Source organism: Nasonia vitripennis (genome assembly GCF_009193385.2).
Source record: "Nasonia vitripennis strain AsymCx chromosome 5 unlocalized genomic scaffold, Nvit_psr_1.1 chr5_random0002, whole genome shotgun sequence".
NCBI lineage: Eukaryota > Metazoa > Arthropoda > Insecta > Hymenoptera > Pteromalidae > Nasonia > Nasonia vitripennis.
The window spans coordinates 1,004,780-1,031,427 of record NW_022279652.1 but is presented as its reverse complement, the minus strand read 5'-3'; the positions used below and the strand labels follow the sequence as shown (position 1 = coordinate 1,031,427).

Here is a 26,648-nt window from a genome sequence, read left to right as displayed (position 1 = left end):
GGATTCTTTTTTGGACAGTTTGTAACAGTTGCAAGTTATTTTTGTACGCACCACCCCACACAACTATTCCATAGTTAATCAGACTGTGGAAAAATGCGTAGTAAATTATTCTTAGAGTAGATGTATCCATGAATTTGGAAATTTTACTGAAAATAAAAATGAGGTATCTAGTCTTATTTATGAGATATTGAATATGTTTATTCCATCTCATATTAGAATCAAATATTAGGCCTAGGTATTTCGTTTCATTTACTCTCTTTAGTATTTCGTGATTTATTTTAAATTCAATTTTCTTTGGCACGCTATCGCAATAGTTTCCAAAAGTGATATATACTGTTTTTTGAATATTTAATGTTAGTTTATTAAGCCTAAGCCATGTAGAGATATCTTCAAGGTGTTTGTTCATTTTTACTTCAACTTCAGACTAGGTTTTTCCATTAGCTATCACTGCCGTGTCATCTGCATAGGATATTATAGAGTTTTCTGGCATATTCATCAGTAAGTCATTTACGTAAAGTATGAAAAGCAATGGGCCAAGTATCGTCCCTTGTGAGACACCAGTATTTACGTTTTCGAAATCACTTGTATGTGAACCTATTTTTACTTTTTGTTTCCAATTGTTTAAGTAACGCGTAATAAGTTGATGACCCTTACCTCTCATACCGTATGCGTAAAGCTTGTCTAATAGTGTTTTATGATTTACAGTGTAAAATGCCTTTGCCAGGTCTAGGAATGTAATAGCTATCGGTGTACTCTGATCTAGGTTTTCGTATATTGTTTTAGAAATCATGTTCAAAGCATCTTTGGTTCTAATGTTTTTCATAAATCAATATTGATTTTTACTTAATATCTTACTTTGACTTACGAAGTCTATAATTCTCCTGTGTATAACTTTTTCAAAGATTTTAGCAATATTTGATATTAGTGATATCGGTCTATAGTTACCCATTTCATTTTTTTTCCCAGCTTTGTATATTGATATTACTTCAGCCGCCTTCAGCATATCTGACCAAATTGCCATTTCAATACATTGATGTATAATGTGGGCCAGGAGGTCTGCAATAATAGCAGCAATAGTTTTGAGTATCCTTGCACTTATTTTATCTATACCTCCGCTTTATAGTTTCATGTTGTCTATTGGTGAACAACTAAAATTTTCTTTTCATATATCAGAACGTCATAAAAATATCATAAGTACAATGAAACAGTCATGGCAAGTTACGTTGTAAGTATCTTGAGGGTTCTTCATAATTGATCATTATATAACTTAACTTTAAGTTAATTAAGCCCATTATTGACCAAAAAAATGTTGTTGCTTCATTATAATTAAATATAATAAACTTGACTTTGGTTGATTGATCTCAGATCTTTTCTATCTGTAATTTCATTGCGGAAGATATCAAACTCGCCTAACCTTTTACTTTTTTTAGAGTTAATTTTTTTAGAGTATTAATAATCAAGTATTTTTAGAAATATACAGATAAGATTGTAATAAATTAGAAATAAAATTATATATATATATATATATATATATATATGTGTGTGTGTGTAATATTAAATAGTGTGTGTGTTTTTTTTCTTTCTCAGAGAAAGAGGTATTAGGAAAAATCTTAGAAAGACCATAGCATGACCTTGTTTATGAGGTCGTCGAAACAGCCCCATCCACAATGTCAGCCGTGTGTCCGATTCTCAGCGACTAAATTCATCCTCTCTACGGCCAGGTGAAAAAACACCCAGCCGTAAAAAGAAACGCTCTGTTTGCCTTTATCGACGCTCGGTAAAGATGCCTAGCTCCATCTTTGCTTTGATGTCCCTGAACCCCGTGGTACCACTGTCAAGCAATGCTTCGCGGCGGGGGGGGGGGGGGGGGGGGCAAAAGGCTTTTTCCCGCTTCTGGTTGATGTAGTCGTCATCACTATAGTCATTCTTCATTTTATGCGTCGCAAATACACACGTACGTATTTAGCCTCTTTGTCTTCTTCTGTCTTCTTCGTCTTTCTTGACTTTCTTGAGAATGTCTGCTGCATAGTTGCTGACTGCGCACCATCCATCTTCTAAGGTCAGCATGGCCGTCATAATCGACTTAGGAGTTACTCTGATCTAAAGATAACTCTCAAGTTCCTCTCGCTCCTGATATAAGGAGTCAAAAGACGTGCTCAACATTCTCTGTTGCATCCGAACACATTGGGCCGTTCGGATGGTCGTCTAGTTTGAACTGATGCAAGTACGCCCGGAAACATCCGTGCCTGGTCAAAAACTGGGTGAGGTAGTAGTTAACTTTCCCATGTCTTCTTTTAATCCAGTCTTCTATCCTTGGTAAAAGGCGATGAGTCCACTAGCGTCCCATCTTGTTTGCCATTCAGCCATCGTCTTTTTCTTGCAGCGTCTCAGATCTCTTTCTGGCTTTTGTCATGTGATCATCTTCTATCTTCGAATAGCTCTTTTTTTTCAACGGTAAAAGGTCAATAGGTGGCATACCTGCTATAATGCAGGCAGTATCGTTCGATACCGTACGGTAAGCGGACGCCACTCTTAGTGTACTTCGCCTATACACGGTAGTCAACTTTCGTGCATACGATTTCACTCGCATCGCATCTGCCCATATTAAAGCTCCGTATAGCATAATTGATGTGGTTACACTAGCTAAGAGTAACCTTTGCTTCTGAGATGGCGCTCCTACATTTGGCATCAATCGTGATAGAATAGCCCCAACTTTTGCTGCTTAATCACTGACTATTTCCAGATGCTGTTTAGTCTTGCATCGATGGTGATCGATGTATTTGATGGTTGGTTGAGAAAAGATCTCATGTCCATCCACCGTCAGTATGGTTTTCTCTATCTTCTTCCTACTAGAAATAAGGATAACTTCTGTTTTGGGACTAGCTAGTTCTAGTCCCGTCTCTGTTAGCCATTTGTGTATTATACGGGTTGCTCTTCAGCTATATCTGTCAACTGTTCTTTATGTTTCGCTACTACCACTATGTATACTGCTATGTCGTCAGCGAATCCTACGATTGTTGCTACTTCAGGTAATTGTAGCTCTAGTACCACGTCAAACATGATGTTACGGGTTGGTGGGCCAAGTACTGACCCTTAGGGGATGCCTCCTGTAAGTTTATATGTCTTGGTACCGTCTTCAGTGTCATATAATTAAATTCTATTCTTCAAGTAGTCGGACTTCATCCTATAATATAAGGGCACATCCTGCTTTCGGAGTGCCTCGTGTATTTCACTCAATCTGGCCGAATTAAATGCATTTTTGACATACAATGTAACAATGGCGCAATACTTCTTTTTTCCGTCCTTCTATCTTTTCCCCTCTATCGCTGTTTGTGCAGTTTCAATCACTAGACTAACTGCGTCCAGGGTTGAACGCTTCTTTCTGCAGCCATATTGGTGTTCCGCTAATCCACCTTCTCCTTCTATAAAATGATCCATTCTGACGCAGATCATGCGTTCCAGAATCTTCCCTGGGGTATCCATCATGCAGAGTGGTCTGTATGATGAGGACTCCTCGGGTGGTTTCTTTCCTTTTTGCAGAATCACTAGTCGCTGTTTTTTCCAGTTTGTGGGAAATGTTCCCTCTTCTAGACATGTATCGTACGAGTCTATTGAGACCTCTGGATAAGCATGAATGGCATGCTTTAACGCACTATTTGGAATGCCATCCGGCCCTGGGGCCTTGTTGTTTCCTATCATTTTGCAGGTGGCTACTAATTCCTCAATCGTGATCGGTGGGATAGCCTCTTCATTTGAACCTCTTTCGTTGACACAAAGCTGAGGTTGCCTGGGGAACAGTGTGGTCACTAAGTGGTGTAATAGTTCCCGGCATTTTGGTGGAGGCACGTAGCTTCCTTTAATCTTCTTCATTACGATTTTATACGGTCGACCCCAAGAGTCTTGTTCGACATCCTCCTGTAATTCCTTAAGGCACCGTCGTTTGTTTTTGCGGATTTTCTTCTTAAGACTCCTTTTAGCGTCCTTCATTTCTTGTCTGCAAGCATCTACTATTTCCTGGCCTATACCAGTTTTATAGTATTTCTTTCTCGCCCGTTGTTCTCGTCTTCTGATCTAGTGGCACTTGCTACGTGCATTCGCAATCTCCTTGTCCCACCAGTATACTGGTGGTCGTCTACTGTATGCCACTTTTCGTAGCATTCCAGCGTCACATACTCGGGTAATGTTTACCGCCACCTGCTCCGCCTTGCTGTTTGCCGTTCCAGACAGTTGCATTTCTTCTAGTGCTAACAGGAACATCTCCTTATCATAATCCTTCGTTATCCAACTAACTCTATTTGTCATTGCACTCGCGCTGGGTTCCCTTTTTGGTATTCCTACCTCAATTATTATGGCCTAATGATCACTATTTGTGTAGTGTTCACTTACTGTCCATGAATCAACTGAGCCAATGTGGCTGCTACAAACAAACGTCAGGTCGACAATAGACCCTGCGTCTTCTCTTCTAAATGTGTGGGTTTATCCTTGGTTAACTAGGTTTAAATCTAGGAGAGCAAATGCTTCTAGGAGTACTTGTCCTCTGTGGTTAGACTTTATGCTGCCCCACTCCACAGACCACGCATCAAAGTCGCCTGCAATCAGTATTTGTTTCTTCCCTACTGCGTCTTGTATAAGCTGATCTAGCAGTTGTTTAAACTGCTCGATTGGAGCGTTAGGTGAAGCGTAGCATTTGTAAACATTGACACCTGCTACCTTAGCCCGTATAAATCCTTCTTTACGGATCTTAATTTTTTCACAGAAAGCAACGTTTCCACATGCCCAGATTGCTGCTTTACCCGTAGTGTCCATTTTCTATGATTGTTCTTCTAGATCCCTATATTGTTCGCACACAATAGCTACGTCTATCTCTTTCTCGCAGACATACTGATTGAGTAGGTCATATGCTGTCTCACAGTGGTTTAGATTTATCTGCACTATCTTTATTTTCGTTAGTTTTTCAGTACTTTATATGCAGCTTGGTAGGCTGGGCATGTATAGCTACAAGCTGCATGGTCACTCTTTAATCCCCCATCCTTTTCCCGGTAGAGAATGCAACTCAACGTGTTCGTGTAACTTTTCGCTGCATGTCCTTCCGTTTCGCACTTATAACAGCATATATCGTACGTCTCTGTACACTTTTTTGCGATATGGCCAAAACCCAGGCATTTATAGCATCTAGGTGGTCGTATCTCTTGGCTAATCTCCGTGATTCTGCAATTAACCCAATCTACTTCGACTTTTGTGCCATATGGGCAGTCAGCTGTACGACGGCAGTCTGCGTATCTCCACGAGTTTCCCGAAGAGTCTTTACGGACGTCTCCTCTACTATTTCCTTCTTTCCTGGAAACTCTCTACTTAGTGCTTCTAGAATATCCTGCTCAGAGGTAAGCATTTCCAGGTCTTTTATTTCAAAGACCAATTTATGCTGAAGCCTCTTGATTGTGGCTTCTTTTGCCAGCGCTGCTTTAACCGCTTCTTGAAGTTCCTGCGTTTTCACTTCTTTGGTGCGTTGTAGCTCCAAAAGAAGATCTTCTGCCACCGTTTGGCGTATCTTATTTACGCAGTTACCAATCACCGTCAGATTAGAGTCAGCTTTTATTTTCCTCAAAATATCAGCGTACGAATTTCCTTCAGCAGCTTTTATAACAAGTGTATCAGGCCTGGTGAGTCTCTCTCATGGTTTTCTAGTGCCATTTTTGTTCTTGGCACCAATGCTTTCGCGTATTTCCTTTTTTCTCTTCTTTTTTTTTTTCTTCTTCATGGTAATAACCTCCAGCCAGGGTGGGTCTGCCTTTTCTTCCGGGGACACCTGTGATTGGACTTCCACAGAGGCAACTTCCTTATTTTTTCTCGTTTTTTTAGCGTAGCTTTCGTGTCGCTCTTCTACCTGGCTTGGTGATATTGCCTTACGCTTATTTAGTGTTCTTGTCGTCACCGCGTTTGATTCTTCTATCGTCTGTGATGCCTTGTCCTCCTTTTGAATATGCTGCTGGTTCAGTGACAGTTTCGCTTTTTCTAGCATCATTCCAAGGCTCTCCTTGCTCTTTTCCAACGACACTTGTCCTCTTTTAAGCCGCTTAACCTGGATCATAATCGCCGATAGATCGCTTTTAAAAGACTTATGAATGTTGGATGCATTTGACACAACATTATCCATAGAGTCGAGCCTGTCTCAGATCTTCTCCCATATGCTTTCTCCTTCTCGCTTTGCATCCCAGGTTGTATTCCAGATCTCGAGAACTCCTTTACCTGCTTTCTCTCCTTGTTCGGTTAAATTTTGTATGCTCGATAATAGTCTTCATTCCGGTATGTGTCCGACCACCGTCGATCCCCCCGTCTATGAAGGCAGCTGACATGGCCATAGCACATGACTGGAAGCGGTGCCAGACTGGGAACATCACACCAGAGTATAGCACGCGATACTGCCCTAGCCCGCCTTTACTCTCTCGAACCTCCCACCTTGAACAAAGTACTTGGCTCTCTGGAGAGTTTCTGGCAGACATCAAGCAATATCACGCACTCTCCTTAGCCGATTGACTAGTACTGGCTATGTGACTGGCCTCCCGTCTCGCCATCAGCGGGAGCCAAAGGTGGTTCAGGTCATTTTGGCTCCGAGGTATGTACCACAGTGAGCTCTCCCCCATCCGCCACCCGGGGGACGCGCCACATACGGGTGTCAGGCCTCCGTCTGTGTGTGTGTGTGTGTGTGTGTGTGTATGAAGTTTTAGTGCTGGCGAAATTCTTGCCAGTCGCCTGCTATCTGTCAGACCGCCAACACTACATAAAAGTTGCTAAAGTTGCACCTTGCATAGACAGAGAAGAGGGGAGGGATTATCTGTAAAGTGCCTCGAGAATTCAAAGACACTTTGATTAGCTTAAGGGGGGGGGACTCTCTCCAAAGTACAAATAACACCATGGAGAGTAAGCAACTTTAACCTTGACCTCTTACTGGCTCGAGTGGGGGGGTCATGATCAATTTCATTTACTTTCTCCATGGGGCTGGGGTACTACTTTCATGAAATCTTTTAAGAAGTTTTCTGAACGCTTACTGTAATCTTTCTCAGTAAGTTAAACGGCTTCTCAAAACTTTCTCGAGCTTTAAGTAAGCTTTAATTGACGTCTTTTCGCTTATCCTTCGTCCATCTACATCCAAAAACAAAAGTAGATAGCTTTGTTGCAATCTTTTTCTTGCATTTTCATTTATTGAGTAGAAGCTAAGATCTCAATGTACACACACACACATACATACACATATACACAGATATTTTTTAAAAACCATTTTTTTGCTTTCTTATACCTGAAAACAAATTTTCAACGTGTTTTTAAGCAAACTTCATAAATTCCTTCCTCTAGGAGGAAGCAGTAAAAACATACGAACAAAACTTCTACATCTATAAAAATGAAACATTTTTCGATGTTATCATTATCGGGATAATGATTTTATTAAAAGGAACATATTGATTCAATTATTTGTTGTATTGTACAAACCTTTCACCAAGTAAGGCAGTCACCATTCCTGGCTCAACAGCTCCTCTTACTGTAATGCAAATAAATTTAATAAACAATTTGATAAAATAACAACATTTATAGGAACGATTAACTGAAAAATTGTAATAAGTTAAACAGTATTAGAGATATATCAATATAAGTGGTGCTCCGCCCTCCTGCTTGCTTTACTCTCCGACCCCTCATTTTTATTTATATTATGAGAATTTTATTTTCATGATCTGATGATTACGTTCTGGTTGGATAAATCTGAACTCCCTTTTGTTATAAAGATAGATCATAAAAAAGTCAGTGCAAAAAGAAAATGCGTTACTAGAAATAAATAGTATATTGTGCAACGAGTGCGTAATCAGCAACTTATTGCACTAGTTGCCCACACTATTTTTTATCATGAGTGCAAGGATAAAGTGCCGCAGAACTTACTGTTTTGTCAAGGCTAAAATGAGAGAGTTTATGTAGATCGCCGAGGGCGGTGCGAGTAGCGTTGCGTTTTCTTCATTTTATTTTTGTTATTTTTCATTACTTTTTTTCGTTATTTTTTATTACGCAACGCTTTTGCTTATAACCTAACGCCTTTACCTCTAACCTCATCTGATGATACAATTCGCCATTTAGCCAAGTCAAAACCGTTGTGTTATGCGGCACTATACGAGCACGAGTGATATAAAGTACTTAATGAACCTTGAACTTTTGCTGCTATAAGCATTCAAAATATAAAGTTTATATAAAAAAACATTAAAAAGCGTCTATCGGTCTTCCCAAAACTGCCATTTTTTATGCGTTTTAATTGTACAGTGATATTTTAACTTAGAAATTTCAGTTTATTGCGATAACTTTATAGAAAAACTAAATCAAAGTAAATCAGTGAATATGGACTTAAAAGTGAAAAATATTTTCGATTTTTTCATTGTGGATCAATTAGATTCTTGTTTTAGCTTTCTGCCATACCAAAAGGAAAAAACACTTTTTAAAGTTGAACTCTGACAAGAAAAAGACTCATCAAAGTAGTAAAATCTCAAAGTATAAAAATGTCAAATAAATGTTTTTTTTTCTTGTAACGAGCAATCGCGAGTTTAAATTGCGCAATGTTGGCGAGGCCTGAGGGCTCGGCGTTGCCAAGTCGTATCACTAAGGAGGCACGCGCCAGTGACCGCGCGCAAAGGGAGACAGATTTGGGCTTGCGACGAGTTATCACACATGTGTGAGAATACCGGCTACATATTCCCGGGGAGTATTCGAGCACCACGACGAACATCACCTGGACACTGAGAATATTTGGCTGGTCCCTTCAGTCCAGCACATAAACACCAGCAGCGATGGCAGCAGAAAATTAGATTCTTTCGGCGGGATAGTTGAAGTAGCAAGCCGAGTGGCAGGCTGCCACGACTTTCAAGTCAAGAACGGCTATACCCAGAAATTTCGTTTTTTTTTGCGACTGACGAAAAGCCGGTGAAGTAGAGTGACATCGCCGAGAGATCTTACACTTGAGTCAGGCTCAAATTGCTGGCGGAAAGGCGGTTTAAAGGCGCGCGACAATTCGGAGTCGCGCGTAGATGAAAACATCGTGTCATTGTTTATAGATTAAATTCACTGCTCGGAGCCGTAAGCTTATCGGAAAGCTTTGGGTCTGCCTGCCGTGCTAGTGAGATGCTCGTGCTCACGTAAACAGGGATCGAGCTAGCTTGCTAGATAAAAATGTTTTTGTGTCTTGTTTTGACTAATGTTGTAAATAAACACCTGTAAAATATAGACAAGAAAGTCAGTGTCGCTGATTAGATGATCGATTTGATTCAATCTTGTTTTTTTTTATTACTGTAGTAATTTCAAATATATATATATATATATATATATATATATATGTGTGTGTGTGTATATAATGTGTATATAAATATATGTATATATATATATATATATATATATATATATATATATATATATATGTCTGTTATTAGCCGTTTTGGCGACTTTTTTGTATATACTTGATCGGTTTTAACGACTTTTATCCATTTCGGCGACGTCGCCAAAATGGGAAACATGTACATAACCGGTTTTGACGACGTCGCCAAAAGGGGAACATGTGCGTATCCGGTTTTGACGACTTTTTCCGTAAATGCATACTATAGACTTACATTTTGACGCTTTTAACGACTTGCGCTTAAAAGACATATACACATACCTAATCGATTTTAACGACAGCGTGTCGCGACATATACGACCAACGTGTACACATACATAATCTCTTTCAACTATCGCTTTTAACTATAAATGCTCAGCAGACGGATACACATACGTACTCGAAATTACAAACTAATATTCAATTGAATATCAAGTCTTAAGACTAATGCTCGACAGACGTATAAACACACACAACCGATTTTAAGAACCACTTTTTATGATAACTACTCTGCGAATGTATTAACATATATAATCAATATTAAAGACTGCATTTCTCTGGCTACTGATCTGCAGATGTATTAACACACATAATTGATTTTGACTACCGCTTTTTTCCAAAATACTGCTCTGCAGATATATTAACATACATGATCGATTTTAACGACTGCTTTTCTTTTTTTGACAACTACTCGGCAAATGTAACGTACGCACACTAGCGCTCACCCAATTCTTCTACGTAACAGTATTAACACACATAATCGATCCTAACTACCCCTAATTCTGACTATTGCCCTTTATATGTATTAACACACATAATTGATTTTGACAAACGCTTTTTTCGCTACTGCTCTGCAGATATATTAATACACATAATCGTTTTCAACAACCCTTACCTTTACTACTGCTCTGCAGGTGTATTGACATACATAATCGATTTTAACGATCGTTTTTTTATGATAACTACTCTGCAAATGTATTAGCACATATAATCGATATTAACTACCCCTTTTTCTATCTAAAGCTCTGCAGATGTACTAACACATATAATCGATTTTAACTACTGCTATTTTATGCCAACTACTCTGCAAATGTAATAAAGCACAAGATCGATTATCACGACCGCTTTTTCTGACCACGGCTCTGCAGATGTATTAACACACATAATCGATTTACACGACCATTTTTTTATGACTATTGCTCTGTAGATGCATTAACAAACATAATCGATGTTAAAGACCGACTTTCTGTAACAACTATTCTGCGAATGTATTAACACAGATATCCAATATTAAAGACTGCATTTCTCTGGCTACTGCTCTGCATATGTATTAATACACATAATCGATTTTGACTAGAGCTTTTTTTCACAACTGCTCTGCAGATATATTGACATACATAATCGATATTTAAGACTGCATTATTCAGAGTACTGCTCTGAAGATGTATTAACCAACACGACCGATATTGAAGATTGCATTTCTCAGACTATTGCGCTGCAGATGTATGTGTACACATAATCGACTTTAACGGCGGCTTTATACCGCGAATGCTCGGAAGATCAATCAACACGCAAGACCGATATTAGATACTGCGTTTTTATGAAAACTCCTATGCAGATCTATTGAAACAAATAATGGATTTTAACTACCGCCCTTTCTGACAACGACTCTGCACATTTTTTAAAAGAAGTAAACGATTCGAAAATCCGCTTTCATTTCAATACCAGTATTTCAGAAAGCTTATTAATACTATTATAAATATTGATAAATCCAATAAAACTTATCACAACTCAGAATAGACCTTGCATGAAAATACATTGTATAAATAAGGTCCCTAGCTACATTTCAGCGACATAAAAAAAAAAATAATTTTCAGGGTCATGTTCATGCTCAAAATGAATAAAATCAATTCTTAATCGTCAAGCGAAGCTCGAATCGTTTACCTTACGATCAGAGAATTATAGCTCGACCGAAAACTGATTGGCTCCAGATACTACGTCTAACTAATATTAGAAATAAAAACATTTAATTTGATTTATCACCACTCAGAATAGGCCTTGCATAAAAATGCGTCATATATAAGGTCTGTAGCTACGCTCAAACTCAAAGCAAAACTCAAACTAGGTTTTGCATAATTATACAATGTAAGTATAAGGTCTGTAGCTACGTTTCAGCGTCAAAACTGTTAAGATAATTTTCGTGTGCACGTTTACGCTTCAAAATAATAAAATCATGAACCTGTTAGTCAAGGAAAACACGAATCGTTTACCTTACGATTACTAACTAGTAATAACATAAATATGTACATTCTATTTCTAATAACTCAAAATAGGCTTTGCATGAAAATACAATGTATGTATAAGGTCTGTAGCTACATTTCAGCGTCAAGAATGTAAAGAAAATTTTCGTGGGCACGTTTACGCTCGAATTTAATACAATCATGAACTTGTTAGTCAAGAAAAGCTCGAATCATTTACCATATGATCACTAACTAGTAATAATATTAATATATTTATTATATTTCCGATAACTCAAAATAGGCTTAGCATGGAAATACATTGTATGTATAATGTTGGTAGATATATTTTAGGGACTAGTCCGAAAATTCATTTTGTCACGCTTGATCACAGGTGAAATGACAAAAACAAAAACTCATTCATCGACTGCAAGACGATTCGCTCATATTAGTACAACCAACGAATATTGGTTGTGATATATTTAATGTAATTTGTCAAGACTCAGAATAGGCCGTGCATTGTATAATATGCATTGCCTAAAAATGCATCATATGTATAAGGTCTGTCAGCATTGCAAATGAATACATTGTATGTATAATGTTGGTAGATATGTTTTAGCGACTAGTCCGAAAGTTTATTTCGTCACGCTTGATCACGAGTGTAATTAGAAAAACTAAAACTCATTCATCGCCTGCACGACGATTCGCGCATAATACTACAATAAACAATTATTGGTAATGATGAATTTAACGTAATTTGTCATAACTCAGAATAGGCCGTGCATAAAAATATATTGTATGTATGAGGTTGATAGATATGTTTCAGAGAAAAATCTCACAAGGTTACTTTTCCGCTTGTAATCACGGGCAAAATGATGACAATCGATAATTTATTAGTACGTCGAAACCTGGATCGCTAAAATTACCATGACTAAGCAAATTTGATAATGAAAAAACTCAAATGGATTCTTCAAAACTCAGAATAGGCCGTGCATAAAGATGCATTATATGTATAAGGTCTGCAGCTACGCTTCAACGTCGAAACTGTAAAGATAATTTTCGTGTGCACGTTTACGCTTCGAATTAATAAAATCATCAACCTGTTAGTCAAGGAAAGCTCAAATCGTTTACCTTATGATCACTAACTAGTAATAATATTAATATATCCATTATATTTCCGATAACTTGAAATAGGCATTGCAAATGAATATATTGTATGTATAATGTTGGTAGACATGTTTTAGCGACTGGTCCGAAAGTTTATTTCGTCACGCTTGATCACGAGTGTAATTAGAAAAACTAAAACTCATTCATCGCCTGCACGACGATTCGCGCATAATACTACAATAAACAATTATTGGTAATGATGAATTTAACGTAATTTGTCATAACTCAGAATAGGCCGTGCATAAAAATATATTGTATGTATGAGGTTGATAGATATGTTTCAGAGAAAAATCTCACAAGGTTACTTTTCCGCTTGTAATCACGGGCAAAATGATGACAATCGATAATTTATTAGTACGTCGAAACCTGGATCGCTAAAATTACCATGACTAAGCAACTTTGATAATGAAAAAACTCAAATGGATTTTTCATGACTCAGAATAGGCCTTGCATAAAAATGCATCATATGTATAAGGTCTGTAGCTACGTTTCAGCGTCATGACTATAAAGATAATTTTCGTGGGCACGTTTACGCTTGAATTTTATAAAATCATGAACTTGTTAGTCAAGAAAAGCTCAAATCGTTTACCTTACGATCACTAAGCACCCCAAAAGGAACACAATCCTATTACGACCACGTCGTTGTTCCTGGGCAACACTAAAGTTAGGATATAAATATGGACTCCACATAACATTTGATATTGCATTTTTGCACTTTTGACCTTACAAAATGGCTTTGAAGTCAGCAAAGCATAATCACATTTTAAGTCAATTATTCTCTTAATGTTTATTACAATAACAAAATGATAATTCTACGAAAAAATTGAAAGGAAAACAATCTTAGGCTGATATTTCTTATTAGACCTTGAATTGACCTTCTCAAGGTCACTAAGGCAAACTTGAAATGTCATTTACGACGTAATTGTTTCCGCTGCTCCGCATTCCGAGGTCAAAAATAGGGGTTCCCGTTAAAAAAATACAATCACCTTCAAATGACCTTGAAAATCGAGTTCAAGGTCAAAGGTGTTGGTGTCATTAGATGGCCCCTTTTGCTCCCTTCAACTTTTGTCAAGGTCATCTTTCGACATCAGTAAAATAAAACCAGACAAACAGCTGTTTAGCAGATTTTTTGTTATTTGACCTTGAATTGACCTTCTCAAGGTCACCAAAGCAAATTTAAAATATCCTTTGCGACGTAATTTTTTCCACTCTATCCGATTCCAAGGTCTAAAATAGAGGTTCCTATTTAAAAAAATCACAATTACCCTCAAATGACGTTGAAAATCGAGTTCAAGGTCATAGGTGTTTGTGTCATTCGATGGCCCCCTTTACCCCCTTCAACTTTTGTTAAGGTCATTTTTGTTAAAATTAGTTTTTCCATGGTTTTTTGTAGTGGTCGGATTAAAATGAAACACCATGTATATATAGATCTACATTTAACATGGGTTTGGGGCTAGGAACCAAGACGTCCTCTGGGCCGAGCTTGCATATTAACATTTGTATGTTAACATAAAATTTGCCAAATTTAAAATATATTTTGGTAACATTAATATTGAGGAACTTGAGGTATTTTATACAGCAATTATTAAATCTTTTAGAAGCCAACACAAAGAAAAAGTGAATGCTAAAAATCGATAAAAAATTAGTATAGATAATAAAATAGTAAGTTTAGCTAATAAAGCAACTAATAATTGTAATCGTCATTTTAAAAGAATCATATTGTTCGGGTTATGTAAGAGCGGGAGGGGAAATTTCGAATTTCGCGTCGTAGCGCGGCGAGCGCTGCAGTGAGAGCGGTCGAGCGCATGCACGCGCTGATGTGGGCCGCTCCCGTCGGAGCCCGCGGGAGCACGTGCAGTTCAGTTCTGACAGCTCCTCTTGAGTAGTCAGTTGACATTGCGCTTTTGTACTTGCGATTGCAAAAGCCTTTTCAAGACGATCGACACTCTTTATTGTAGTACCGTGCGTTACGTAGTGTGTATGCATTTTGCATGCGGTGTGCGGATTGTGTGACTTCTTCGAGTGTTGGGACTTCGGCCACGTGCGAGCTTCATCGCCGTGTCGATCTCCACCCGGCGATTGCTACCTACGCGGCAGGGCTGAAAAGGCCTGCCCGTGGTCCAGGATTGGTTCCCTCGAGACGTCGAGGCGTCCTGCGAAGGTGCATCCGCCGTCCACGTCTCGTTCTGCGAATAAGGTAGGAGAGCTCTCCAGCGTGCGAAAGGTACCTCGCGGCGATAGGATTAAGTTACTTGAGTTTCTTTCTCTGTTGTTGCCTATAGTAGAGTCTCTCTTTTTTTGTATAAGCGTACATTGTAATTGCGTTTCTCACTTTTTGTTTAGTCTATCCTAGAGTCACTTTTCTTTGTATAATTTCCTTATTTCTAAAATAAAGCTATAGGCTTGTTCCGGCTTTTCTCTCTACTCCGTGCGAGTTTTTACGCCGTGGCAAGTCGTCTTTTTTTCTCCCGCGAAATTCATTGTGTTTTGCGTTGATTTATTCACCCAAACTTCCCTCACTCATTCCACCATTTTAATTTAGTATATATTGTAACGAGGTGCGAAATCGGGTAGATTCGCGCATCGTTGAAACGCGATGTTGCGCAAGCGCTAGGCAAGATTCGGGGCCTCGCGTATAAGTTGCGGTCCGTCAGACAAGCAAATAGCTTCCGGCCATAGGTGTGAACGCGGCAGCTCTCGTGTGTGAGACTGACGGCATCGAACGACGACCGATAGCGTGCGAGAGAGTGAGAGTGTGTGTGAGATCGCGAGAACAAGACGTCCAAGTCAACTCCAGCTACGAGAAGCAAGGACGACCCTGCCTGTCAATCAGCGGCCAAACGAGAAGACGTCGGCTCCAGCGAGTGAGCCAACAACACCACCGGCGCAGAGTGTGTGTGAGTGTGTGGTGCGCGCCTACCGAGAACGGCGACTGCGAGTAAGTAGGGCGGAGCCTTTTTTCTGTATCGCGTCAGCGGTAGTAGCGGCTACAGCTTTGCTACTTGGTGCAGCGGCACCGGGTAACGGCCTTCTCGTTCGCGCGCGTAAGCTTCGCGAGATACTCTCCACGCCGAGTCGACATTGAGGTGACTCGGCGCACGTTTGTATAGAGAAAACATTGGCCGCACAATATATCATTATTTTATTTGATTTTAATCGGAATTAGATTTATTTTGCCGGCTTGTTCTCTCCCGTTCCCTACGTCCTCATCGCGAATACCGCCGCCTCCGCGGGCGGTGCAATAAGCGGTTGCAACGCAAAACTGAGAAGCCGGCTCCGCACAGGAGAGTGCGGAGAGGTAGCACACGTGCGAACACGACGTTCGCAAAGCAGCTCTAGCGACGAGCTGCGTTGCAACGCGGGTAAATCACGGACGTTGAGAGAGTTCTCTATATATCTATATACAATTTGAACTCATTAGCTTTTGTTCACATATTGATGGATGTGGATAACAATGACATTGATTATTTAACAAATCAAAATAGCAAAAATACTTAAAACAGTATAATATTTTAAAATACCCTTATTGATGATAGATCAATAGATGAGATATTATAAGAATTTTTTAATATAAAATTTGAAAACTAATCAACGATATATGTGCCGTTCAAGTGATTTTCACAAGCTTCTTTTGAATCCAGCTTTACACCATTAAGAGAGTTTTGCAGAGACCGGAATAAATGATAGTCCGACGGAGCAAGGTTTAGGCTATACGGTGGATGCATCAAAACTTCTCAGCGAAACTCTCTCAATTTTTGACGAGTCATTATAGATATGTGCGGTCTAGCGTTGTCGTAATGGAAGACAACGCCTCTTCTATTGATCAATTCTGGACGATTATTTTTAAATCGCCTGCTGTAATCGCATTAGTTGTTGACAGTAGATAGTCGAATTAATGGTTTGTCCAGGTTCAAGCAGCTCATGATGAACAATACCCTTCCAATCCCACCAAACACTCAGCAACACCTTCCTTTGCGTCAATACGGGCTTCGCAAATGTTTGTGAAGCTTCTCCGGGCTTTAACCGCAATCTCTTTCGCACATTATTGTCGTACATGATCCATTTTTCATCGCCCGTAATTATTTGTTTAAAAAATGGCTCGATTTCGTTTCGTTTCAGCAGGGATTCACAAATGGAAACTCAGTCCATTAAATTTTTTAACGTTTATTTGTATGGAACCCAAGTATCGAGCTTCTTTTTGTATTTAGTCTTATGTAAATGCTTCGAAACTGTTTTATGATCGATGCTTAGTTCCATAGCGATGTCGTAAGATTAAGTATGTCAGTATATCTCAATTTTTCAAGAATTTCATCGACTATTTCCATGGTTGGCCAACCAAGGCGAGGTTCATCCTTAAGATCGAAATTTCCGGAATGAAATTAAGTAAACCAATTCTGACACTGGCATTTACATAAGCTCTCATCAACATAAACACTGCACAATTTTCGATAAGACCGCGCTGCAGTTTTACCTTCTTGGAAGTAGAAAAGCAAAATGTGACGAAAGTGGCCTTCTGGAATCTCCATTGTCAAAGCGCAATAATTTTTGAATCAGTAAACAATGACACTACTTTGTACTCTAGAATATTCTATAGAATTTAAACTTCTAAACATGCGATAGTGTGGCTTTATTGAATAAGCATTACTATAGATATACAACTTTAACGCTATCTATTAGGAAGAACCGAAATTTTTCCCAACCAAATATTTTTTTAAATGTACAGTTTTGAAAATGAATTATAATGATGTGATTTTTAGTAAACGATACATTTAGAATTGTACATAATTTTAGATATTTTGATATTTCAACACTAAAATATGTGTGTATATATATCTATATCTATATCTATATATATATATATATATATATATATATATATATATATATATATATATATATATATATATATATATATATATATATATATATATATACATCGAAAGGCATGAATGAATAATACTTTCCAAACATTGTATAATTTTTATTAACTATTTGTTGATTCATTTCCGATTTACCCCTTTAGAGTACTTCAGCAAATATGCATCATTCTGGTCACTTTCGGTATATTTCCGGTTCATTGTTAGTTATTTTCGGTTACTTCCGGATCATTTTGTATTTTTTTCGGATTACTTCCGGTCTACTTCTGATGAGGGGTAGTTTTGGGGATAAAGTGAACTTATTTATAGCCAGATACTACCAGACACATTTTAATATAATAGATAGCGATTATCGACAGCTGCGTAAATACTTGGCAATTGTTTTTTAATATGATCTAAAATGTTACATACATATCCAATACATTATTAAAAAAACAAAGTATTTAGTATATATTTTTCACAAACTTGCAAAAACTATGTCGAAGGAAATACTAAGAATGTTATAGTATGCCTTATATTTAATAGTACAGTCACATATGGAATAATAGCTTGGGGATATGCTTACAAAAATAATCGAGATCTAGTGCAGAATTTGCAAACAGAAATTCTAAATATTGTGAACAAGAATAATTTTAGTATGCAGGATAACCTATTAAATCTTAAACAACTATTCATTTTTGATAACCTGAAAATTCACTGTTCTGATCTTAAAACTCAATACCAAAGATTGACGAGTATAACCAGGAAAAACAATATCATTATACCAAGCAAGAAGAAGAGCATAGAGCTAAAGACACAAATAGTTATACAATAAAGCAATTATTATATATAATTCACGTCGAAACGAATTAAAAGTCCTAGATATTAACAAACCCAAGGCAAAAGTTTCAATCAAAAAATGGATAAAGTTAGAAATGCCAGAGCTTATGTTAATCTGCTTTCAAAAAATCTGTACCTCAAGGTTAAAACTGTTGAATTTGTATGAGATGGAATGGATAGTATATAAATAAAGTTGTTGATTAATTTAAAAAAAAAAATAGAATTATATTAGTCTGCAATTTTTAGTTTTAAATTTTTGTATTAAATACATTATGCGTTTTATTCTATTTTTCTATGTTATGCCAGAATTCTAATAATGTAATACAGGTAAATATACGTTTTTCAATGTATACTATGTAAACTATTTCCTTATATTAATATATAAATAAATAAATAAGATATGTCGTACTTAATAAAGTAAAGGAATTTATACCTCTATAAAAATATTAAAATGAATTTATGTATGTATGATTCCTGCTAAGTATTGTTCGTGATTATAATTGTGTTTAGCATTCTGATAATAATATATAAATGTCATATACAACGAAAAATCCATCACAATAAATCTATTAAAATTTGTTATCGATAACAACATTTTATGTTAGAGAAATGTGTAATTACGAGCAAACCGAGCGATTTTGCTCGTAACAGAATCAAACTATAAGATAGATTAAGGTGTAAAATAACAAACAGTAAACGATACATTTATATACCATATACTAAGTTCAACAAGTCTTTGAAGACCAAAATTCATGATATGGGCATCAAAGAGTACTTTTATATTACGGGATCTTCTTGCAATATACATTAGTGTACTACCATAAATGTAGGAATGTTCTTTAAAATTTTATTTAAAAAAGAAGTTTGGGAATTAACTGAAAATATGGTTTTAAAAATTAAAATAGTAAAAATATTCAGGTTATTTTGAGACAACTTTTTATAATTAAATTCCATTATTCAAGGCTTAACTATAATAGCCACTTTATTCCCTGAAAAGCAGGACTAAAGTAGCTTTATATTCCCTTATATATTTTTTGTCCAGCCTGAAGTAACTTTATTTCCACATTTACGGAAATAAAGACTTTATTCCCGCATTTGCGGAAATGAAGTACTTAACCAACGAAATTCTTATTTACAAATTTAATTCAAACCATGAGAAAGATTTTCGCACATAAAAAGCCTAAGGTATCCGGTGGTAAATGAATAAGCTCCTTAATTATTATTGTGATTATATTTTAATCTAAGTTGAAAAAGCAATTTGTGTTATGATTTGTTTTTACCGTTACAAATGATTTGTTTGCACACTCTTTTGTTCGAATTAACTACGTAAATCGAAAGATCTCTCCAAGTTATGAGTATACGCTGTCGAGGGATGGCTACGCTTTGCGTCATTGTTTTCTGGTAAATTGATTTTTATAAAATATGTTAATCATAAGAGTGTCTAAAAATCTCGTAACTATAACCGTACACAGTTTACGTTTTCAGTCTCAATCAGAATCCTGCAAAATAAATGAATACCGGGGTAATGCGATACTAACTTGTACATACGAATAAAGATATAAGCATGATTAAAAATACATTGCAGTATGCTTAAAGTATTCTGGTCCTGTTCTTTTTTTTTATTTTTAGAAAATATTTTTGGCATTTTAAATACTTTTGGTAATAATAGTTTTTGCATTCTTCCTAAGGAAGCCTTGTAATAGTAACTAGTAGATTCACCTCGCTCCTAACGTCGCTCGGTTGATGTTAGGTATACATATTTATAGCTCCAAGGAAAATTAATAAAAAAAAAGGATACCATAATAATAACTACAAAATATTAGAAGGTGACGCGAGTTTGAATTTTTTCTGTACATTTAAATGACATAATGAAATATAACAGTATATATGTCGATTAAAACGAAATCACATATTAAAATATAAATGAGATCAATCAAAGTAAGTCCAGTTTATTACAATATACAGTTTATTACAAATATGAAATACGCAAAATAATTTACTTTAAAGGACTAAAATCTATAAAAAAAATTAACTTTTAAAAAAGTAAAAGATTAGGCGAGTTTGATATATTGCGCAACGAAATAACAGATAAAAACGAACTGAGATTAATCGAACAGAGTCGAGTTAATTATATTTCATTATAAAAAAGCAAAATAATTGTTCGTTCAATTAAGCGCTTACTTAACTTAGAATTAATTTATATGTTGATCCATTAGAAACAACTCTTAAGATACTTACTACGTAACTTGTCATGCTCTTTTTATTGTGCTTATGGTGTCTGTATCACGTTCTAAAGCATAAAAAGACAATTTAGTTCACCAGAAATCAAAATAAAACGGGCATGGCAAGTTACGTAGTAAGTATCTTAAGAGTTGTTTCTAATGGATCAACATATAAATTAATTCTAAGTTAAGTAAGCGCTTAATTGAATGAACAATTATTTTGCTTTTTTATAATGAAATATAATTAACTTGACTCTGTTCGATTAATCTCAGTTCGTTTTTATCTGTTATTTCGTTGCGCAATATATCAAACTCGCATAACCTTTTACTTTTTTAAAAGTTAATTTTTTTTATAGATTTTAGTCCTTTAAAGTAAATTATTTTGCGTATTTCATATTTGTCCTATAATAAAATGTAAGTGTCTTAAGCACCTTTTGATCATGTTTTTTTTGTAACATTTTTATCATCAACTTGAAAACACTGATTGTTCTGTCACAAAATATTAGTATAGTGGCTATGATTGATAACGCATGTTAAAAAATTTGAATAGGTGTACATTTTTGCTGTCCACAAATATTATTATTACACTAAGACACTTAAAACTACGAAGCGTACCTCCTAGACTTCGTCTTTGGCCACCCTGTACACCTAGACACTAAACACAACGGGGCTAACTACCTAGGCCTCGTCATCGGCCACCCTGTACACCTGGACACCTTCCTTGAATGATTTTTACAGCCAGACACAATAAACCACGGTGCGAGTATGCGGTACGAGTTCCCCTGGTGGAAGTATTTTTAAATTGCTACAAATAATACAAAATAACAACAAATAATGACAGATATAAATAAACAGCAACTGATAATGTATAAAAAAATCAAATAAAATCAAATAAAATCAAATAACAATAAATAATAGCAGATAATAGCAAATAATAGTAGTTACTAGTAGTCCAGATTCGGACAAATTTATTTGTCATTATTTGTTTTTTTTTCAATATTTTTTAAATGATTTTTTTTTTTTTTTCAATTTATCAATATTATAAATCATTATTCATATACATTTGATATTTTTTTCCCTGAAATTAACAGAATCAGACAAATTTATTTGTCAATATTTGTCATTATTTTTTTTTTTTTTAAATATTTTTTTAATTAAATTTATTTATTTTTTAATTTATCAAATATTATTAATTATTATTCATATCCATTCTATATATATTTTTTCCAGATATTCGCAGAATCGGACAAATTTATTTGTCATTATTTTTCATTATTTGTCATTATATGTTCTTTTTTCAATATTTTTTTAATGAATTTATTTATTTTTTAATTTATCAAATATTATTAATTATTATATTCATATATATTTGATTTTTTTTCCCTCAGAAATTGACATTCGGACAAATTTATTTGTTATTATTTGCCATTATTTGATTTTTTTTCAATCTTTTAAATGAATTTTTATTTTTTTTATTTATCAATTATATTAATTATTTTTCATATATATTTGTTTTTATCAAGATAGTTTTATTTTAAAGTACCTAGTTTAAATAAAAAGAATAAATGTACATACTCCAATTTTTATTTATTAAAAATAAACCTTATTGAATTACATTCATAGGTGTAAACGCGCGTAGTAAACATATATTCTTATTAAATGCTAAACACACTTAAACTAACATATATCTTAATTAAATGCTAAACACACTTAAACTTTTTCTTATTTATAACTCAGTCATATCTGCTTCTTCCTCGTTGTCAGAATGTAATTCTGGATATTCTTCTATCAATTTAAGGTGAGCTTTTGCTCCATTAATTGCACGTCTGGCATAGTTGTTTGTTAATCCTAAATAATGACTATACAGAACATCCGGATACTTATAGTGCGATAAAAAATGCTAAGTAGTTAAGAGCCTTTCTATATAAAAATATGATTTTTATATGAAATAACTGATAACTTCTTACAGATTCTTTTTTTATAATGTTTTATCCGTAATTGCTGGTACAGATGCCTCATACATGCTTATAGAAATTCTTCTTATAGTATTTTATCAGTGTTTTTCAACCGGGAAATAGTCAACAATGGAATAATCAGTCAATTTCCATTAAGTTTCGTGAATTTCTTACATACTAACAAATTCTTTCTAATAACATTAATATTAATAATACAAAATATTATTACAGTAATAAGAAACTGAAGTTTAAATTTAACTTCCTGTGCCATTGCTTTCATTATCATTCTTGGATTTATATTTATATTTATATTTATATTTATATTTATATTCAGAAATTTATAGAATTCGTCCTCCACGACTTCTTTTTTAATTGAAGAAAGAGGGTGCTCTTCTGAGCCAGCAATCTTTTTCACACACCGGGTTAACAAATCATTTTCGCCATCAATACCTCGATTCATAATCGTAAAAAATGACGGACAATTATCGGTTTTGAAAGCATCTTTGTATGCTAATGAATTGATATAAACCCCCTTCTTAATGTGTGTTAACTCTTTGTCACCATCTATGTTGTCAATATCCTTTTGGTTCAGTTCAAATGTGTTATGAAGAAGTCCTGCTGCATCTTTTTCTGAAAAATTATATATAAAATTATAATGAAAACTATGTACAAAATAGCTAACATATGTTGGATTCAAGCAATAAACGAGTTTAAAAATATAGAATTTTTTATCACAAAAATCAGAATATAGTGGTTTAAAAATACAATATCTCAAAAGCGGTTCATCACTTTGACTTCAAACTTGATATGCTAGCCCTTGTAATGTGTAGAAACATAATTTAGGTAGTTAACTTACTTTACAATAGCAAGAAGGTCAACTTTTTTCTCATCATGGGCTCGAGACGCGACTTTTTTTTCAACAAGTTGACTCTCTAGCTGCATTAAAGTAACTAAACAATAAAAATATGTTTCAATTCATTACAAGGGCCAGCATATCAAGTTAGATGTCCAAGCGATGAACCAGTTTTGAGATATTGCATTTTTAAATCATTATACTCTGATTTTTGTGATAAAAAGTTATATATCTCAAAGGTGGTTCATCGCTTGGACTTCAAACTTGATATGCTAGCCCTTGTAATGTGTACAAACATAATTTGGGTAATTAAGTTACTTTACAGTAGCAAGAAGGTCAACTTCTTTCTCATTATAGGCTCGAGACGCGACTTTTTTTTCAATAAGTTGACTCTCTAGCTGCATTAAAGTAACTAAACAATAAAAAAATGTTTCAATTCATTACAAGGGCTAGCATATCAAGTTAGATGTCTAAGCGATAGACCAGTATTTGGATAGATAACTTTTTATCACAAAAATATAAAATGTAGACATCCAACTTGATATGGACATAATTAAAACATATACACTTGTGCAAGAACAAGAACAATAACTACCTTGCTGTGTAGAAGCAATGCCCGTACCCTTAACTGTCTTCGTAGTTTCTTCATTTGCATTCATAGCAAGTTTTAATTGTTCGTTCTCTTTTTCTTTTTCCGCACATTTCTTCTTGTAATACTCGATTTGCATTACGTATGCATTTCTTGGCGCAAGAGATTCATTCTCCTAAAATAAAAATAGATTATCATGTAAGACATTACTATATAGTTAAGACTGTTAGAAGATATAAATAATTAAACTTTGTAAATGATTTACCTGTTCTGTCGTTGATGATTGATTATGATAATCATTTAGAGTAGATGATAGAAGAGGGTTTAATCCATTATCGTTTTCTTCAATATTCAAGACTGAATCATTCCGTAAAGCAGTTGCTAAGTCCTTGTTCAGAATATTCTGGGAATTCTTTTTGCCGGCTGCTTTTACTCTTTTTTTAGCCTCCTGAAAAAATGAATTCAAAATGTATATTATTCATGATTTTAGAGTTTGATTTATTAATATAATAATATAAAATACCTTTCTAGTTTTTTTACTTTGCTGTACAATTTGTTTATCCATCTCGATCATTTCATCGTTCTCAATATCTGATGTTACTTTAAAAGAGCCACCTGGTTCGTTGAGACCACGTTTTCTGTGTTTATCACTTGATTCGCATGCATCTTGTATTGTAGTATCACCAGTATCATTAAGTGGATATTTTGCTCTTGGTACTGCAAACCTTTTGTTTTGGTTCTTGTCAAGGTACTCCCTTACCAAATTGTAACTATCTACAATAGATACAAACATAATGTTAATACAAAATATTTAGAAATTTCGAATTATCACAGCCATGACAATTAAAAAAGCACAGTCCCCAACATTACTGTCAGCCCTAAAGATTAAAAAAACTATATAATATACCTGCTACATATAACACAAAACAAGCCACTCTCTTTTGTTCTGGATAAATTTTTGCCTTGAAAACTTTGTCCTTGAAATTTTTGGGGTTGAATTGGTACTCGACATAATCGAATTCTTTGAGTATTGAGATAGGCACTATCTCTCTTCTGAACTTGTCTCCTGTTTTTGCAGGGGATATGTGTATATATGCATATGGTTCGACATCATCAGGAGGAAAAGTTCCCTCCTCGTTCTCGTCATTAGCCATTGTAACCTGCAAAGTATAACATAAGTTAAGGTGATATGCATATATGTACAAATTTCACATAAGTCTTTTTTCATTGTATATTTGCTTAGGCATACGTAGTCTTGCGTAATCATGACATTTATGTATAAAAATGCTTACCCTTTTCCTTCTGAAAGGTATCCGCTTTGAGGCCACGTTCCGAAAAATATGTAGCTGATGGGTCCTTCGTTGTTTACTTTCTGTATCGCTACAAAGTATACACGATTACCTATAAGTATAAGAAAGACACGGGTATACTTGAAATCCCACGCGCAACGGTCAACGGGTCTGAGCTGAGTCGAACTCATAAAATACCGCGTATACATACATGCGGATATTAGCGACCTCTAGTAGCAAAAGGGAGATCCGTATCTGTATCTATTATCTATATTATATACGTAGACTAATATACTATACGTTGTGTTCTTTTTGGACTCTAACGGCCCATTGTGTTTTGAAAAAACGACCATCGGAAATAAGTTATGAATATAATATAAATAATTGCATATATTATTTATTACAGTGATAATTCTAAATACGTATAGCGTACATATGTTGACGCAGATAATTCGTTAAAGAAGAAAAAACAACTAAAAGTACTAAAAGGTTGTGTCTACATAATAACAAAAAATTCTATTTGTTATATTGATAAATAATTAGCTCTCAGTGTAAGTGTAATACCATAATAACTTCAGTAAAAACACATTATGTAATGCTTATAAGAACAAATATTATTAAAATTAATTTACAATTCCACAGTTATGAAATCCACCTGTCTGAAGCATCTTTTAAAAATGACTGATAGGGGTAGTTATTTTCAGTATTATGACAAATATGGTAAAAAAGTCATACCTTCAAGTACAATACATGATCGTCAAAAGAATATGAACTTAAACGTGGTTCATGAGGTACGTATGTATACATTTAAATATAAAAATCATCCTTAGTTTGTTTTAATACAATTCATATGTACATATAATAATACAAAATATGTTTTCTTAGCAATCAGAAACAGTGTTTGAAAGTGTTTATGATGCAACCGATGTATTCAATCAATCTGTTAGATCTGATATTAGAAGTAATGAAATATCACAGTCGTTCACAAGGTTTAGAACAATTGATTCAACTGAAAATACATTTGTAAGTAAACTTTGTTGTTAGGATTCGACAAAAATTTTGTTCATATCAAGTTGGATGTCAAATTTTCAGATTTTTTGTGAAAAAAATTTGTCTGATAAAAACTCGTTCATCGCTTGGACTTCAAACTTGATATGCTAGCCCTTGTAATGTGTACAAACATAATTTGGGTAGTTAAGTTACTATACAGTAGCAAGAAGGTCAACTTTTTTCTCATCATGGG

General features: G+C 35.2%; 1 protein-coding gene across 1 annotated transcript; it reads right to left on the bottom strand.

The window, feature by feature from the left end:
- Nucleotides 1–5,224: 5,224 nt before the first annotated feature.
- LOC116417795 lies at nucleotides 5,225–25,850 on the bottom strand. Its single transcript, XM_031932849.1, has 8 exons — nucleotides 25,409–25,850; nucleotides 25,024–25,276; nucleotides 24,640–24,890; nucleotides 24,382–24,564; nucleotides 24,123–24,291; nucleotides 22,904–23,304; nucleotides 5,689–6,079; nucleotides 5,225–5,589 (listed from the first exon to the last, which is right to left on the bottom strand). The coding sequence occupies exons 2-8, from the start codon at nucleotides 25,268–25,270 to the stop codon at nucleotides 5,225–5,227; spliced, it is 2,007 nt and encodes a 668-aa protein (XP_031788709.1). The 5' UTR covers nucleotides 25,271–25,276; nucleotides 25,409–25,850.
- Nucleotides 25,851–26,648: the final 798 nt, after the last annotated feature.